A 17,784-nucleotide genomic window follows, 5' to 3' on the forward strand; every position below is an offset into this window, starting at 1 on the left:
ACAATTTTTACTTTTTTTTCCATAATTGCGTAACATAAACTCGCAATTCTGAACTTTTTTTTTTTAATTGCATGGTATAAACTTGCAATTGCGATTTGTAAAGTCTGAATTGTGAGATATAAAGTCGCAATTCTGATTTTTTTTCTCAGAATTGTGTGATATAAACTCACAATTGCAAGTTTTAAAGTCAGCAAGAAACAGAGTCAGAATTGAAAGATAAAACCTCGCAATTCTGACTTTTTTCTCACTAGAATTTTTTTCCCTCGCAACGTAGTTTATATCATGCAAGACAGAACTGCAACTGCAGAATCTCGCAATTCATACTTTATAATTCTCAATTGCGGGTTTCTCACAATTTTAAGAAAAAACGTCTGCTTTTATCACGCAATTGCGAGCAAAAAGTCAGAATTCTGAGAGAAAAGGTTGCAATTACCTTTTTTATTTTTTATTCAGTGGTAATGAGATCTGGTTATAACAGCCACTTGTTCGCAAATCAAACATCACAACTTGCAATGTGCACACTAACAAGATAATATCTGACAAAAACACATGGACACAAAGTTTTCTTAACAGCAACTAGCCTACATTTAAAATTATTGTCACAAACTTTGTGTTATATTCATTTTAATCACAGTACGGAGCCATGCCGGTGCATAAACTACAGAAATACCTTGTATTCAAGGATAGTAAGTAGACAAAATTCATTTTCATCTAGGGAAATAAGTGAGCATCTGGTACAGGCTGCTTTGTAACAGTATGAGACGGCCCATGCGCCAGCGTGGCAACTAGGACAAATTGTCACGCCAATCTTGCGAGCCACAAGGATGCCAATTTTGGTTGTGCCTTCCATCTTGGTTACCCAATGTGAACAACCACCACAATGCAAAAGTGTTACAGGTGGTTGCCAAGGCGTTGACAGCTAGCTGCTAGTGTACGCAATTGGAAAAAAAGAGCACAAGAACAGCATTAGCACCAGAAAAGTGACACCTATACAAATAACAGCTCAAGTTTCACATGTCACTATGGTTCACACATTAGTAGCACATTATCATCACATTATCTCACAGCACTGAACTGCATTGAACTCCTGCTGCTAGATGCCAACCAGCAAGCTCACACACACCGTCCTCATTAACAGCCTCTTTACCAGCTCTCTATCCAGTTAGATATCCATTCAGAAGTTGTTAAGGCCATTTCCTCCCCATTTACACATGTTCCTCACTATACATTCCACACGCTGTCCTCCATTAGATCTGCCAGATATTGACCACTAGTCATGTGAAGTGATTTCGATTTACTGTAAACTATAATTTGAGTTATGTTTAAAAAAAGGGGAGGTGAAAAAAAAAAAAAAATCAAGAAATAAACATAAGCAGAATACATTAAACATAAAAATAAAACAATCCTGCGGTAGTTATTTGTTAGTAATTATGAGTCAAATATAAAAATATGCAAGACTGTTACCTTTATATACCATTGTAGTTCAGGATAGACTCTATAAGCGCCGCAGACAGGGGACAGAGTACATCTGTTTGGAAACGAGGAAGTTACAGCACAGGTGACTTCTGGGAAGGAGATGACCTTGTAGCCGAATTTCTCGTACAGACGCTGTAGCTCTTCATCAGGTTTCTCTTCATTTTCACACAGTATGCTGCCCACTACATACCGACACTGATCTGCTTGAGTCTGAAACACAAAGAGAGAGAGATTACGTCAGATTGTGCTGAATACTGTACTTGCAATGAAACACAAATAATATTTAATACTGATTTACATTCATAATACTGATGCAAGGACCCAAAGTCAAACATATACATAACGTTCAAAGACTTGGGGTCAGAACGTTTTTGAAAGAAGTCTCTTATATTCCCCAAAAATATAGTAAAAACAGCAATATTGTGGAATATTATTACAATTTAAAGTAACTGTTTCTATTTGAATATATTTAAATTGTAATGTATTCCCTTGAAGGCAAAGCTGAATTTTCAGCAGCAATTATTCCAGTCTTCAGTGTTACATGATCCTTCAGAATTCATTCTAATATGCTGATTTTAGTGCTCAAAAACATTTCTTATTAATTTAGTAATAATTATTATTAAGTAAAACATGATAGATTTTTTTTCAGGATTCTTTGATGAACAGAAAGTTTTATTTGAAATGGATGAATATATTTGTGACCCTGGACCACAAAACCAGTTGTGAGGGTAAATTTTTGGAAATTGAGATTCATACATAATCTGAAAGCTGAATAAATAAGCCTTCCATTGATGTGTGGCTTGTTAGGAATAGGATCAGACAATATTTGGCCAAGATACAACTATTTGAAAATCTGGAATCTGAAGTTCCAAAAAATTAAATATTGAGAAAATCGCCTTTAAAGTTGTCCAAAATGAAACTCTTAGCAATGCATATTACTAATCAAAAATTAAGTTTTGATATTTTTATGATAGGATATTTACAAAATATCTTCACGGAACATGATCTTTGCTTAATATCCTAATGATTTTTGGCATTAAAAAAAATCTATAATTTTGACCTATACAATGTATTTTTGGCTATTGCAACAAATATGCCCGTGCTACTTATGACTGCTTTTGTGGTCCAGAGTCACATTTGTACAGTACTCTTTTGACCAATTTAATGCATCCGTATTGAATAAAAATCTTACTGACCCCAAACTTTTAAACAGTACTGTACATCGTACCGGGCTGCTGCAATAAGTGTTTTTAGGAAAAATTAAGCACTGATATATCTGGTCAGATTACAAAGTCTACACACATTTCTGCATTTTCTTCCTGTCTATGTTTCTTGGCTGATCTCCAGTAATATTTCACACATCGTGTCATCGACAAGAAGCTATAAATGACCAAGATTTTTAAGACACATGGTTTTAAACACCCCCTCACAATCGCATGTGCATTGGAGCTAGCAATCCAATTAAACATTAATGACAAAACAATAAAGGCGTTTATAAAGTTGTCATCTCTAATTATTTATCTAGCATGTGTTCGCCCACTACACTGAATGATTCAATATGTCGCTAACATCCGTAATTTAGACTGAATGCTGCACGTCACGTTGTCGAGCGACGATAAGATGATCTTCTCGAGAGTTTGACAGCGGTGACAGGAACCGACATTGTGCTAAGCGTATAAACAGTAAATCCTTTTCAAAAACCTATTCTTTTCCCGTTTCCTGGTTTGTCTTTTTTTTACACCTCCATCCTTTGACTCTCTCTCTCTACCCTGCCGTGCTTCTTTCCTCTGTGTGCATTTTGTCCCTTTTCCCAGCATGAAGAGCTTGTTTCTCCAACCGGGGACTAATGATGGTATTCAGAACTCTCTCTATCGCTGCCGTCCTACACAACTGTCAGCAAATAAAGTGGGAATTTCAGGCAGTTCTCCAGACAGAGCACCCAAGAGACAACAGGCAATTACTTGGAGCAGGAAGGCCTACACATACACTTCCCTTCACTTGTCGTTTGCCTATTTATGTCAAATAATTCAACAAACCGATGTGGAGAAAAAACGAAAACACAGTACCAATTCAAATAATAACCACAAGCGCTCTCAAACAAACCAACTAATCTTCACACTGCCAATCAAAGACAACCAAGAAGATCTGGTATCCAGACATCCAAGAAAAGGAAGCGAATTTACGATTGGCGTTCCTGGCAGTCGCCCCTGATTTGACTATGTACACTAATGGGCACGCTAAGGCCTTTTCTCACAGCCTCATTGGTTCTTGAGTAGTTGTGCCGGCCACACGGATGCAATACGGCGTGTTACGCATCTTCGCATTCAAGGTTCACTGCTCTTCTCTACGACAGCACACTGAAACAGCCAGTCTAAAAATGCCTCTGCGGATACATTTATAAACGGATCTTCTTCATTCACCCCCCCACCCCAATTGCTTAGAAAACTCATGATTTGAACTGGACGATGTAGGAAACGGTCTTTGAATGCACTCTTTGCTCTCGGGAATCCAAGATGGCCACTAAAACGCAGTACATTGTCATTTGCTTGGCTTCTTTCTCTGTATTCCCTCCAGAGGCCCGCTGCAGGGAAAAGCAATTTTCAAAAGCAATTCTCTGCTCGGCTTTGCAAGGGCTGTTGTTTTTTGACAGATGAAGGCTCTGCAACAATAAAAAGGTGGTAATTCTTTATTAGTAGACATGTAACAAGGATTTACTCCTCTCATCTTTCCCATCCCTTATCTTCTCCCTCTGCTCGATCCTCCTGGGGCTAGGACTTCTGGGAATTCCCCCCAGCCACATTCGGGATTGCTCACGGATAACACATGGTTTTTGGAGCGTGCACTTCAGGGAGAATGTTGCTTTTTTTTTTAAAGGGTTGGCGGCGAAATGGCAAAAGCTCTCTGCATACCGCAGGAGTCCCTAAGGTGCTCAGATCTGCATAATAGCTCAGCCTTGGCTCGGCTCAAGAGGCGACTCATGAAAATTCAACAGGCATCTGCCTAGTTCGCACTGGCAGCCGCAAACCAGACGCAGAATCAACAAAATTTAGCAAAAATGATCAGAACCAGATCATTTAGACATTGATAAATAATTCACAGACGATAAATCTTCAGACTCCGCTCCAAAATTAACACACTTGTAAGAGATACAATTTTAATATTTCTATTAATCTTTATAAACTGATTTTTTCAATATATATATATATTAGTGCTGTCAAATGATTAATCGCAATTAATCGCATCCAAAATAAAACTTTTTTTTACATAATATATGTGTATGTACTGTGTATATTTATGTATATATAAATACACACAATGCATATATTTAAGAAAAATATGTTATGATTATATATTAAACATATTTATATATAATATAAATATAAATTATATTTATATTATATATAAATTATATGCCTAAATTATATTAATATAAATGTAAATATTTTCAAAATATATATTGTGTGTGTATAATAAATATAGGAGTGGGCCAAAATCCCTGCTGCAGTGTGTGCAAACCTGGTCAAGAACTACAGCAAACGTCTGACCTCTGTAATTGTAAACAAAGGTTTCTGTACCAAATATTAAGTTCTATTTTTCTATTGTATCAAATACTTATTTCATGCAATAAATTGGAAGTTAATTATTTAAAAATCATACAATGTGATTTCCTGGATTTTTAAAAAAATATTCTGTCTCTCACAGTTGAGGTGTACCTACGATGAAAATGACAGATCTCGCCATTCTTTGTAAGTGGGAAAAAATCAGCAGTATATCAAATACTTATTTGCCCCACTATATATGTATACACACACACAATAGTATTTTTTATTATATTAAAAATGTAATTTTTTTAATATTATTATACATTTTTTATGAGTAATATAATATGATATAATATAAAAATAATTCTCACTTTATTTTTCGTATCAACAAACTTTGCAACAACTTCCTGGCCTTATTTGTGCTAAATATAGACAAATTTCTCCATATCTTAGGGCTTCACGATGCTGTTGCCAGCTGGGTTTGAGGCTACAAAGCCATATGAAAAGAAACAGATAGTGAGCTTAGCATGGCTGGCCTGGTTTGATTCATTAGCCCTGGTTTGTGAAGTAGGGTTTTCATGGTGCTTCTCAGTATGGACACTGCAGGTGGAACTGTCCTCAATTTAACTTGATGGAGAACTACACTGACTAGAAACCCCTTCTCTCATTATATTGAATCATATACAGATATGCAGCCTTGTTTCATACAGAGAGCAAAGTTAAACTTGGAGACCTCCTGTGGAATGTTCTAGAAACCTATAAGATGTGTAATTATTAAAAGGTTAATGGAGTTTACTTCAGAGCTCAGATTAGGGCGTTATACGGCACAGAAGAACTTTGTAGTCTGACTCTGAATTTAAAATATTTATGATTTCTGGATGTGAAGCAAACTAGCTGACACTGGAAAGTTCTAAAGAAGTCCCACCTCCGAGTCCTACTCTCTATAAAAATTGTAAGGCCCGTTTCATACCACATGCATAAGCAGCAAATAAGCAAAGCATCAACATAAATGCAACAGCAGGCTCACATTGTGTTCTCTAAGTCTGAGATTTCCTGTAACAGAACTGCAGAAGAACAAATCACACCCATACACTGAAACTGAACTGCAAATTAACATTCAGAATTAAATAATGCAAGGAAAAGGTCAGAGCCTATGTATATATCTTTGCATGTATAACACTGGACAATGAAGTCCTGAATCAGCATCAGGGAGACCTCTGCTGACCACCTAGTGGAGCTACAGGACAGATAAATTCTAATGCAGCTAGTCTTTACAAATTTTAGGTTGGCTATTGATCAAGCTTTTGACAAAAGCACCAGCTTCACTACTTACAGCAGGGGTCAGCAAACTTGTTCCTGGAGGGCCGGTGTCCTGCAGAGTTTAGCTCCAACCCTAATCAAACACACCTGAACCAGCTAATCAAGGTCTTGCTTGGTATCCTTGAAACTTCAAGGCAGGTGTGTTGAGGCAAGTTGGAGCTAAACTCTGCAGGACACCGGACCTCCAGGACCGAGTGTGGTGACCCCTGATTTGCAGGAAGGAGCATCTCCAGATACACAGCTAATGAAACAACACTATCCAGGTCAACAAGCAGCAACCACCACATTTAACATTAAGTTTACAGCTAGCCTGCATACATTATATAATAATAGCAGTGACACATTTGTGGATAAGCCTAAAGCTAATGTTTTTCACAAGAATTTGAAAGAAAAAAAATAAAATAGCACAAAAAGGCTTTCCAGAGGGTCTAGCAAGGAGTTGCATTACACATGACATTTCTTAAATATGGGCATAAATTGCAAAAATGTGTTCCAGTTCTTGATTAGAGCTGGTAAGTAGAGTTAATTTCTGCAAATCCATTTACAGAGAGTCAATTTGAAATTTAGATTCAACTGTATTTTTTAGTCATCACTGAAAACTGTTCATGCAAGTCCCCCAAGCAAAACCAGGCTGTATACAATGCCCCTGAGTGACATTTTATAATGTTTTAATATATTAAAAATCATATGCGCATATCAAAAAATGTAAATAATATATAAATATTGCTGTGTATGACTAGGTATTGGTGCCTATGAATGAATTTGCATTTGAAGAACAATCAGAGCACAAACATACAGAAATGTATTGAATAAGATGAGCAAATTAAGAAATATTTGTTATTTAATGTAATACACACATACACACACACTGATGTATACGTTATTAATTACAGTAAGACATAATATGTATTGCGTGGACACTGTAAAACGAGGTGTTACTAATGGAAACCCCATGAAATAAAAGCATGGCACCTAAGGATGAACTTACTAGAAGGTCACGGCACCATGAATATGCATAAACTGCCATTTCCTCAAGATGATTAGCTGCCCTGAATGCCCTCAAATGTTGAATAGCCTCCCATGCTGACTAAAATTGAAACCGATGGCGTATCATTTCTGTGGAAACGTAGGTGCTGTGCTAGGTAGGGGCCAATCTGGACAGAATTAATGGGGCAGAAAATAGAGTATGCAAAAAAGCCCAGTTTGGAAAGCTTGTGATAATATTTGAGTTGTCATGGAAAAGGATCACAAGAGCAAAGTTTCGGTATTTGCATTTAGCAGACAACCTGAAAATCTGAATCTGCACTGCAACAGTCAAAACCATCAACCTGAAGCTTTGAAGAAAAACATTTAGATTCATTTGATTCTTAATAATGCATTCTTCAGATTAAGTTGAAGGGCAACTCAGGTTATCTATTAAATATGGTTAAAATCAGATGAATGCTTCAGACATAAATCAGAGAAGAAACACGAGGTCCACCTTACATGCACTCGATTCTGGCTTCATTAGCTGACTGACACTGCTAAACTGAAGCGCCTGGAACCACAATGACCGTCCATCAGTCATGTTCTGCTCTCGCAAGCAGGCTATAACTAATCATAACTCCCAGCTCAAGGCAACGTTCACGCCATCGGTCTAATTAAAAAAGGCAGAGGAGGGCGACTGGCATTCAAAAGTCAAGCATGTAGGACATTTTGCTAGTAGCTGGACAAAACACTCACGACTGGTTAATTTCTTTTTGTCATGTGAACAGTAAGGTCAGCCGTTCAGATAAAGTGCTATAAAGGAGAAGACTCAGCAGAGTATTATCCTGAAAATGGCTATAAATGTGAGGACAATCTACCTTTTAATGCTATCTACAATGAGATCTTAATCCCTAAACTTTAAACCAGTGCCTTGAGACAACAAAAAGCCATTCTGAAGAAAGCATTTTCCCCTCCTTTCGTATTCTTTCTTGTAAAAAGCATTATTCCCCTGGTCTGTTTCTTCAGATGAGGACACAAGAGAAAATAATGTACAAAGAAGCTGAACATGAGGGATCAGGTCAGAGCCCAACTTAGAAATGTTTTTCTCTGTATCTAGCAGTAAACAGAAGTGTATGAGCATGTTTCATAAGAGGATGGTGAATCCAAAACTACACATTTTCAACTTTGACTGGTCAGTGGGTTGTGTTAGAATGAACAGATGGCCTAAGGAAACACTGTATAATTGAGCTGGTTTAGGGTCATGTTCTCCAAAACTTGATATTTACAGTACTGTTCAAAAGTTTCAAAAGTAAGATTTAAAAAAAAAAAAAAAAAAGAATACTTTTATTCAGTAATAGTTGCATTGAATTGTTTAAAAGTGACTATTAAAATTTCTATTTAAAATAAATGCTGTTCTTTCTACTTATCAAAGAATCCTGAAACAATTGCATCAAGGTTTCCCACCCAAAAAAAAAAAAAGAAAAGATAGACAGACAGACAGATAGCCCATTCAATAAATAAATAGCCTATCTAACTCTTTATTCCACAAAAACTATCATAGTCCTCAAAACCTGTGGGCTATTATGCATAAAAATGGGAACATTTGAAGTTCAGAAATAATTGTCTTGAAATTGAGTGAAAGCTGTGCTTTGATGGCTGAAGCAGCACTGCTTCAAAGGTGATGAACTGAGAGACGTTCAGAATGCTGCTGACAGTCTAGCAGTGTTGGGAAGGTTACTTTGGAAATGTAATAGGTTACAGATTACAAGTTACCCTGCTTAAAATGTAATACGTAGTGTAACTTTTCAATTACTTTATTAAAGTAATGTAACTGATTACTTTTTGATTACTTTTCTAAAGTCCTAATGTTTTCACCTGTTAATCGCTTTCTAACATGTAAAGCAGACAGGGTTAACTGTACAGTAGTACTCAACACTAATTACTGTCAGACTTTCGAGCAGAGGATGAGGGCGAGCACAGCTCATTAGCATGTAAAGAGATATGCAGCGAAACATGTTGCTGTGAACAGAGCTGTTTTTGACAAGGTAAAAAGGGTGTTGTTTTACACGACCACTGGGACCATTTCAAGAAGACCCTAAAGAATCATACCAACTTGTGGAAAATGGGCATCTGATGTCCCTTTTGAAGCATAGTCACCACAAAATCAGACTTACTTTGAGATCATTCTGAGGTTAAATACCGATTTAAAATCATAACAAGATATAGTTTAATAGCTATGATACTGTTTTTGAAATCAAATCTTTGCATAGCTATGACGGGAAACACTGGAATCTAATATTGCCTTTGAAAAAAACAGTTAATCTTAAAAAAAATAAAGAATATACATAAACCCATATAGGAAATATAAGAGTTATCGGATATGCATGTTACAGTATAAACTTCTGAAACATGGTGTTTCATATTTTAGAGCAGTCAGTGCAATTTATGAAAGAAATCAATTAAATCTGCATGTGGGAGTGTGTGTGAAAAAAATCAAATTGTAATCTTTAACATTTTCATAAGTAACTGTAATTTAATTACACATTTTTTCTTAGTAACTGTAACTAATTACAATTACTTTTATTTTGTAATTAAATTACATAATTCCATTACATGTAACTAGTTACTCCCCAACACTGCAGTCTAGTTACTGATACATCATGTCCTAACCAGATGTAATAAAGCAATAAAAGCTCTCTTATGTTTATTTATATTTATTCTATATTATACTTATAGTGTTCTTAATTAAATTTGACTCTAGGTGGCAAGACAGACAGACAGACAGACAGACAGACAGAAATCTATTCAACTAGTTGGGTGTTTGACTGTGAAGAATTCTTTGACCTACAAAACAGAATATAGCAAAGAGAACAATAAAGACATGTCAGAGCAATTTCAGTTTAGAATATGAAAGTGTAAGGCAGAGTATAGGGACTTGATGTGCTGTGAAATAGCTATAAAGGGTTTTTTATTCATTCGCTGATTTAATTTATTAACTTTGGACAAAGTAGGCCAGTTTTAAATGGCAGCTCTTTGCTTCTACCATTAACTTCCATGATTGATTCAGTGTGTGCGGAGGTTCTGCGGAGTGTTAATCAAGCCTGTGTTCCACAGAAGTAACAACTGATTCACTTTGACTGCCGTATAAAAACAAGAAAAGCATCCTCTCCAATCAGCCCTGAGTGTAGACACCTGGACTAAATAAACCATCCGAAGAGAATAAGCTCTTCCATTTATAAACAGTCATAAATAAGCTGGTTTCATGCTGGTGCATCACAAGGCCGAATGGCATTAATGAAGGTGACTGAATATAAAAATCACAGAGAGTTCAAACGCAGTTGGAGCATAAAAGATTAAAGTCAAAGTTGTCCCACCTCTGACTCATAATGCCCTGCATGAGTCACAAACCATCACTTGAGTCAGTATGTCTGGTATATGAATCAAAATGCCAAGACCAACCGCTTTATACATAGAAATGGGTCAAAATTAGGGTGGATGAAATTAACAGCACATTTGCTGGTTTAACTGTTTCTGTACTCATTCCTTAAATCAGATCAAAATTGTGACTGCTGATGCTTTCAAAACTTTTGCCATAAGCTTAATGTATAAAAGATGACGGTAACACTTTATAAATACTGCACACTATGAATCATTAGTTAAGCATTAGTAAATAGTCCATTCATCCTTTATAAAGCATTGTCTCAACATTAATAGGCATTAGTAAGCAGTTTATAAATACAGCTATAAATGTTTTATTCCTGAGCATGTCTACAATGTTTAATAATTGTATTTTTATACTTTATTAATGATCAATTTATCATTTCTAAATGATTACTTTATTTATAAACCAGTTATTTAGGAGTTGTTCATAAGATCATTTAGAAAGTGTAAGTAAATGATTAATAAACTATTTAAATGCACATTTATAAATCTTATTATTTAGACATGATAATACTTGCTCAGTGTGTCAATAAATGCTTTATTAACACATACTCCTGCTGTAATTCTTGATTATGTCAGGTAGTTATAAAACATTTAGTAGTTGCCAGCCATCTGTTTTTGTGAGCTCATCTAAAGTGAGGACTATTTATACCTTATAAAGCATTTACAAAGCAGATTTAAAGGCTCATTTATCTTCCAAACGGAAAAGTTAAACAAACACAACACAGAGGGATACCGAACACAGAAATATTTTTCAAGCTGTAAAAAAATGAAACCATACATTGTTACAAAATGCATCTTGTTTTTGCATCTTGAAATAAATATTTCTGAGTTCTGTATCCCGGTGTTGTGTTTATTTATTTTTTCTGTTAGGAAGATAACTGAGCCTTTAAATCTCCTTTGTAATAGTTATGCTTATAAATCAAGAACAAGACATTTATAGCTGTATTTATAAACTGCTTACTAATGACTATTAATGTTGGGACAATGCTTTATAAAGGATGAACTGACTATTTACTAATGCTTACCTAATGATTCACAGCATGCAGTTATTATAAAGTGTTACCAAGATGACCTATCAACAAGAAAACTGACCACATTTGCTCTTTCAATACTAGGAGTGGGAATTACCAGAGGCCCCATGATACATTCTTATTATTAGGATACATAATATTCATGATATGATATTACTGTGATTTTAAACATTTTGTGATATAGACTGAGTATTGCCATAACATATTGCAACTTATTAAAAAATGTTTTAACTGCTGAATATCCCCAAAGGACAATTTTCTCCACATCTGTTTATCTAATAAGATAAAGTTGTCAGTCTGCTTATCTCACTTTATTTTTATTGCTGCAAAATGGGATTTTCAAGCAGACATATTGATCAAAACTGTCATAAATAGCCTGTCAGTATTCATTGACGGTACTGAATTCATTCAGTGCCAAAAGGTTCATTTTTTTTCAACGATGTATACTTTTATTCAGAAAGGAAAGGATGCATTAAATTGATCAAAAGTGACTTTTACATTGTCACAAAAAGTCCTATATCTTATTTCAATAAAAAGTTGTTCTTTTGAATTGTGTTATTGAAAAAAATATGCATCATGGTTTCCACAAAATTATAAGCAGCACATCTATTTTAACACTGATAATAAATAATAATACAATTCTTCATAATCAGAATCAGAATGAGCTTTATTGGCCAGGTGTGTTTACACATACAAGGAATTTGTTATAGAAGCTCCACAGTGCAACAGAAAGACAGCAACAGGACAGGACACAGATAATACAAGAATAATATACAAATATACAAATAGGCAATGTACAAAACAGCAAAAACACAATATATAATATAGACAATTATGTGTGTACAGGTCTGATATGTGCAAATTTTAAATGAAAAAATAAGTATGTGTGGTCAATAAATAATATATAATTGTGTTGTGTGTTCCACGTTTAATGTCAAGTGTTCATGAGATGGATTGCTTGAGGACAGAAAATGTTTCTGTGTCTGGTCGTTCTGGTGCTCACAAAAAAAATTCTTGAGCACCAAACAAATATAAAAAAACTCATAAACCCAAGGGACTCAAGTAGTGTGAAAAAATTCAAAAGCCTTTATTCACATGGCTTTAGAATTGAAAAAACACCAAACCAACATATTAGAATGATTTTTGAAGGATCATGTGACACGTAATACTGGAGTATTGGCTGCTGATAATTCACAGGAATAAATTACTCTTTAAAATAAATTCAAATATAAAACAGCTTTTTAAATTGTAATAGTATTTCATCATTGGAAATAGTGCATGAAAATACTGTTTGTACTGTAAATATAAACTGTGTTTACACATCTAGAATATGAACCACCAAGAAGTGTCATTTAAATGCTGAAGATAAATCACTGGCTTTCCATTGCCACTAATAAGCAAGTAGGTACAGTCGTTCTCGGTATTACTCAAAAGCGATCTCCCTCACTAAAGTGTAAATTCCTCTATTTTACACTGTCAAGCTCAAACACTCTGGCTCCGCTGGTAGCTGACCTTCTGAAACAGACCATATCAACCCCTGCCTCCCGCGGGAGAGCTGAGCATGCTAATAAGCGCCGAGCATTATGCCAATTAAAATTGGACAGCGACCTCAGTGAGTGCGAACAACCGATTATAGTCAGACCTGAAGCTAATTGGCTTTAGGGGAGACAGTGGCTGGACACTAAAAGGTGAGAGTGCCAATCAAAAACCCCAACCCGGTCACCATCTCAATACAAAGAAAATAAACACAAAGAATCCTCTCGGACGTCCCCCCTGCACATTTCTGCATTATGCAGCTGGGAGAGCAGCCACAGTACTACAGAGTGGCATCACAGACCTTTATCTGGCTTTGAGGAGGAATGTAGCCAAGAACAAAATCACCAACTACATGAATGGCACCAGAATAATAACCTTAACTCTAAGGAACTCATTAAATGATCAATTATATACACATAGCTCCAAAAATGATCAATTATATACACATAGCTCCAAAAGTTATTCAGAATGTAGTCATTGCATAAAAAAATAATAATAAAAACACTAAAGACAGGTACACTTTTAAAACAAAACATTTCAGATTTGAATTACAATTGCGAAAAAAAAGTGGCAAAATTTATCAACATAATAAATAAATAAATATATATATATATATATATATATATATATATATATATATATATATATATATACACATATACATATATAACAACAATAATAATTATTATTATTATATTAAAGGCATTGTTTTAGATTATAACAACAACAACAACTATATATGTTTTCTATAGAAATGCCATTTTTGCTTTTCAAGTTTGGTGTAATTGTCCAAATATGCTGTGGAGTATCAATTATTATTATTAATAATAATAATAATAATAATAATAAATACAAATAATAATATTATAATACATACTGTAGAGCCACTGTACTCATAAAATGAATACTCAAAGTAACAGATGATGTTCTTTAACCTGGACCATGAGTGCCATCTAGTGGTTAGGATCTACTGGCCTGATTTCATAAAGTAAAGTGCATGACCTGCTTTTGACCATTTTGAAACACAGGGATCAGCTTAAGCCAAGTAAGCTAGTGTGGTAGTTTATGCAGTACTGAGGGAACACTCTTTAGTTTGCATTTCCTTATTGGTTAAGCAGCGCAAATATCCAGATAGTTAACCCCCCCCCCACACACACACAAAAACAGACGATTCCATTATCATTGACTTTATTTACCATCACATATTTTAAAGGACACAGAACTTACTTTCTTCCTCAGAACACAGATACAGGATACACTTTGATTGTATGAAAGAGAACAGCTCAGACATTCTACTAAATTTCTCCTTCTGTGTTCCATGGAAGAAAGAAAATATGGTTCAGGGTGACAATTTTCATTTTGGGCGAACTAACCCTTTAATTTAGCTTTCTGAAAAAGAAACATATAATTTAATGTATAATTTTATGTCATCTCTTTTTTCAGTTAAAATAACAGTGCTGTGGCAGAAGTCAAGTACCAGATGGGTAATAGCATGGAACTTAGTAATAATAATAATAATATTTTTTCACACAAGTGAGCTGGTTTGTCTTGAGTGTACATAATAATATCATGGTGTTCAGGGTGAAATATATTCCTAACTTCAGCCAATATCATGGCCATGAATACGGTCTGTAAAACCTGGCATCCACTTTTTTGTCTTTTTACCCACATTACGCACATTTTGTCTGAGTCGCGTCACCATATGGTTTCAATTGGTCCTGTGTTGAATGCAGAAGAATGTGACTGAAATGTTTCATATTTTCCTTTTTCTATTCTAAGATGTATGACATATGCACTCTACTGAGTGTCTATCCAATAAGGTCTCAAGTTAGGCAACTCATACACAAAAGTGGGTAGTAACAGATCTTTTCTTATGTACTATGACGTTCATCGAAACAGATTAATTATTTTTTTTTAAATGTAGGGTGAGGACTTTTTTTTTTTTTTTGCATTAACTGTTGATTGGACAGAGGCAGATCTGAATGTGAGCTTGAGAAGATTTTAACAAAGGGGAGGGGTTTACAAAATGATTGGAGAAGTCACAAGAGAGAAGTCTGTCATTTCACTGGAGTTGTGATATTTACATTAAAAAGGTCAAAAAAAGAAATTTAATATGCATTTTGAAAACTGTTAATTTTTATTTCATGCTTACCTTAAAATCATATTTGAATAACTACATGGATAGCTTGCTAATCATACATGTACTGTAATTATATTCACAAAAAAAAAAAAAAATTAATGATTAAATTGATTTGTGACATAATTTTGATTGTTGGGACAAACAGAATTTGGATGGCTATATTAACACCCAATATTATTAGATTTCTAATCAGCAATGCTGGGTAGATTTCTTACAAATTGTACTGATGTCTATTACTGATTCCAAATTACATGACAAAAATTATAGTTAGTAACGTAATCCATTACATTACACATTTTAGGTAATAGAATCAAATCTATAATCCACTTTTTGTTACTTTTACATTACATTTGAACTAATTTACCTAAAGGATGGTAATGTTATTATTATAGGACTTAAACAATGGTTAAAAAACAAAACAGCAGTGTTTACATAAATAGTCTACTACCAAGTTATTGTTTGATCATGTTGTCTTTGCTCCATACCTTATGTAAATAATTCAGAATGTTTTTTTTCTTTTTCTTTTATTGTTATTATTACTTTGTGTATTGTAATTAGTACCATTGTTTTTTTGTTTGTCCAAGCCTCCCTTAGACAGATGTTGAAAATTAGCACGTGTGCTAAAGCACTTAAGCAAATGCATATGGTTTGTCCAATGTAATTGTGATGTCCATGTCAAATAAAGTGGTAATAATAATAATTATCCAATAATTAATAAAAAATATAAAATTAAAATAATACTAAAAAATGAGTACATAAATGCATGTCATGCGACCATTACCCAATATCAGAGAACCATGAACATTCAGATGTGTTACTTAATTTATTACCTTAAAATCTTACAAAATGATAATGCGTTAACCAGTAGTTGATTCAAGGTTGAAATAAAAAATGTTATACAACCTAATTACAAGTACTTAATTTTTGGAATCTGATTACTTAATCCAGATTATACGTATTCAGTTACTACCCAGCTCTGCTAATCAGGCACTGAATAGAATCTGTCCACCAATGCAACCGACCAATGACTGTCGGCCAATACAATCAATTTTATGGTCTAAGGAAGTAGGAATTTAAAGAGGATCCTCCTGACCAGGTCAAACATGCTAAAAAACCTCAAGGAAACAATATTTGATGCCATGTCCAACTTTCCATATACTGCATATTACACAAAAAAAGTCTAGCCCAGAGACTCTTGATAACTTATCTGGGGTATAACCTGAACTCAAACTCCACCTGGTTTTCAAATAACAGGGACTTCAAACCCTAGTGCATCCACTACCATAACAGCTACTCTCCAGGGTCCCTCAATTCTAAAGATGCGTGTAGACTGCATTTTTTTTTTTTTTTTACTGTATTATTTTAATTACTAGTATCAGTTGGTGCATGCATAAGAACATTTTTGTGTCAGTTTCTGTCTTTATAAATCCAGATTTGTTCTTCACTTTTGATGTATGATGAAATCCATGGAATTTAGGTACTTTCATATCCAATCTTTTGTTTTTGTCCCAGTTTACAATTCAGGAGACAAATCCCAGGTCACAATTCAAAACAAATGTGCATACAGAACAGAAAAAAAAAAAAAAAAGAAATCAGGTGCATGTTAATGCAGCTCTCACCAGCAAGATATTATGCAATAACCCCACCTGGTCCATTTCACAAGTTAAAAAAACAAACAAATAAGCACCACACTGGTATGGTTAAATATGTGTGTCCAAAGAGACATTGCCAGTCCTTACTTTGCAAGCCAGCAATTCCATTTGGCAATGACTACCAAGTTGCACAAATAAAATAGAACAGTTACCACAGCACTCAACTTTTCAGTGTTCAACCTTATAATACGGATGAACTATTACTGCATAACTGCTGCAGTGACTGTACAGCCCTAGATCAGTGCAGAAATGTTAATGACACCCATCCAGGGAGTCTACTAGCATGTCCTGTTCTGGTTTAAATATTCATCTATTACCTGCTGAGACGTCTGACATATTTTGCATGCAGTTCTTTCACTTTCTGCTGAGCAGGCCAATTTCAATCTTTAATTTACATTTAAATCAAATTTAAATCCATTTAAAACTTTTCATATTATACAAAGTTGTTCCTCCTTGAGCTCCATGTTCACCTTCGGATCCTTGCACAGCATGCAATCCTAATTCATTCTTTTGATACACTAAATATTGACGTATAATAATACATATTAAACATAATATTGACTTAGGGATTAGAGCAGACTTTACTTTACATTCTGGCCTTGAAGTTATTTAATGGAAACACCTCAGTGAGTCAGCCTTAAAAACCTAGATGAATCATAAGTTTAAAATATGATTAT

General features: G+C 34.6%; 1 protein-coding gene across 1 annotated transcript in view; it reads right to left on the reverse strand.

Moving 5' to 3' along the window:
* Nucleotides 1–17,784, reverse strand: part of LOC306878869 (testis-expressed protein 264-like) — a 68,638-nt gene that overhangs the window by 49,895 nt on the left and 959 nt on the right. Inside the window, exon 2 of the mRNA XM_079431445.1 lies at nucleotides 1,465–1,686. Within this exon, the coding sequence (XP_079287571.1) occupies nucleotides 1,465–1,686 (222 nt within the window). The remainder of the gene's footprint in view (nucleotides 1–1,464; nucleotides 1,687–17,784) is intronic.

This window comes from Barbus barbus (assembly GCF_936440315.1).
Source record: "Barbus barbus genome assembly, chromosome: 13".
In the NCBI taxonomy this organism is placed as follows: Eukaryota; Metazoa; Chordata; class Actinopteri; order Cypriniformes; family Cyprinidae; genus Barbus; species Barbus barbus.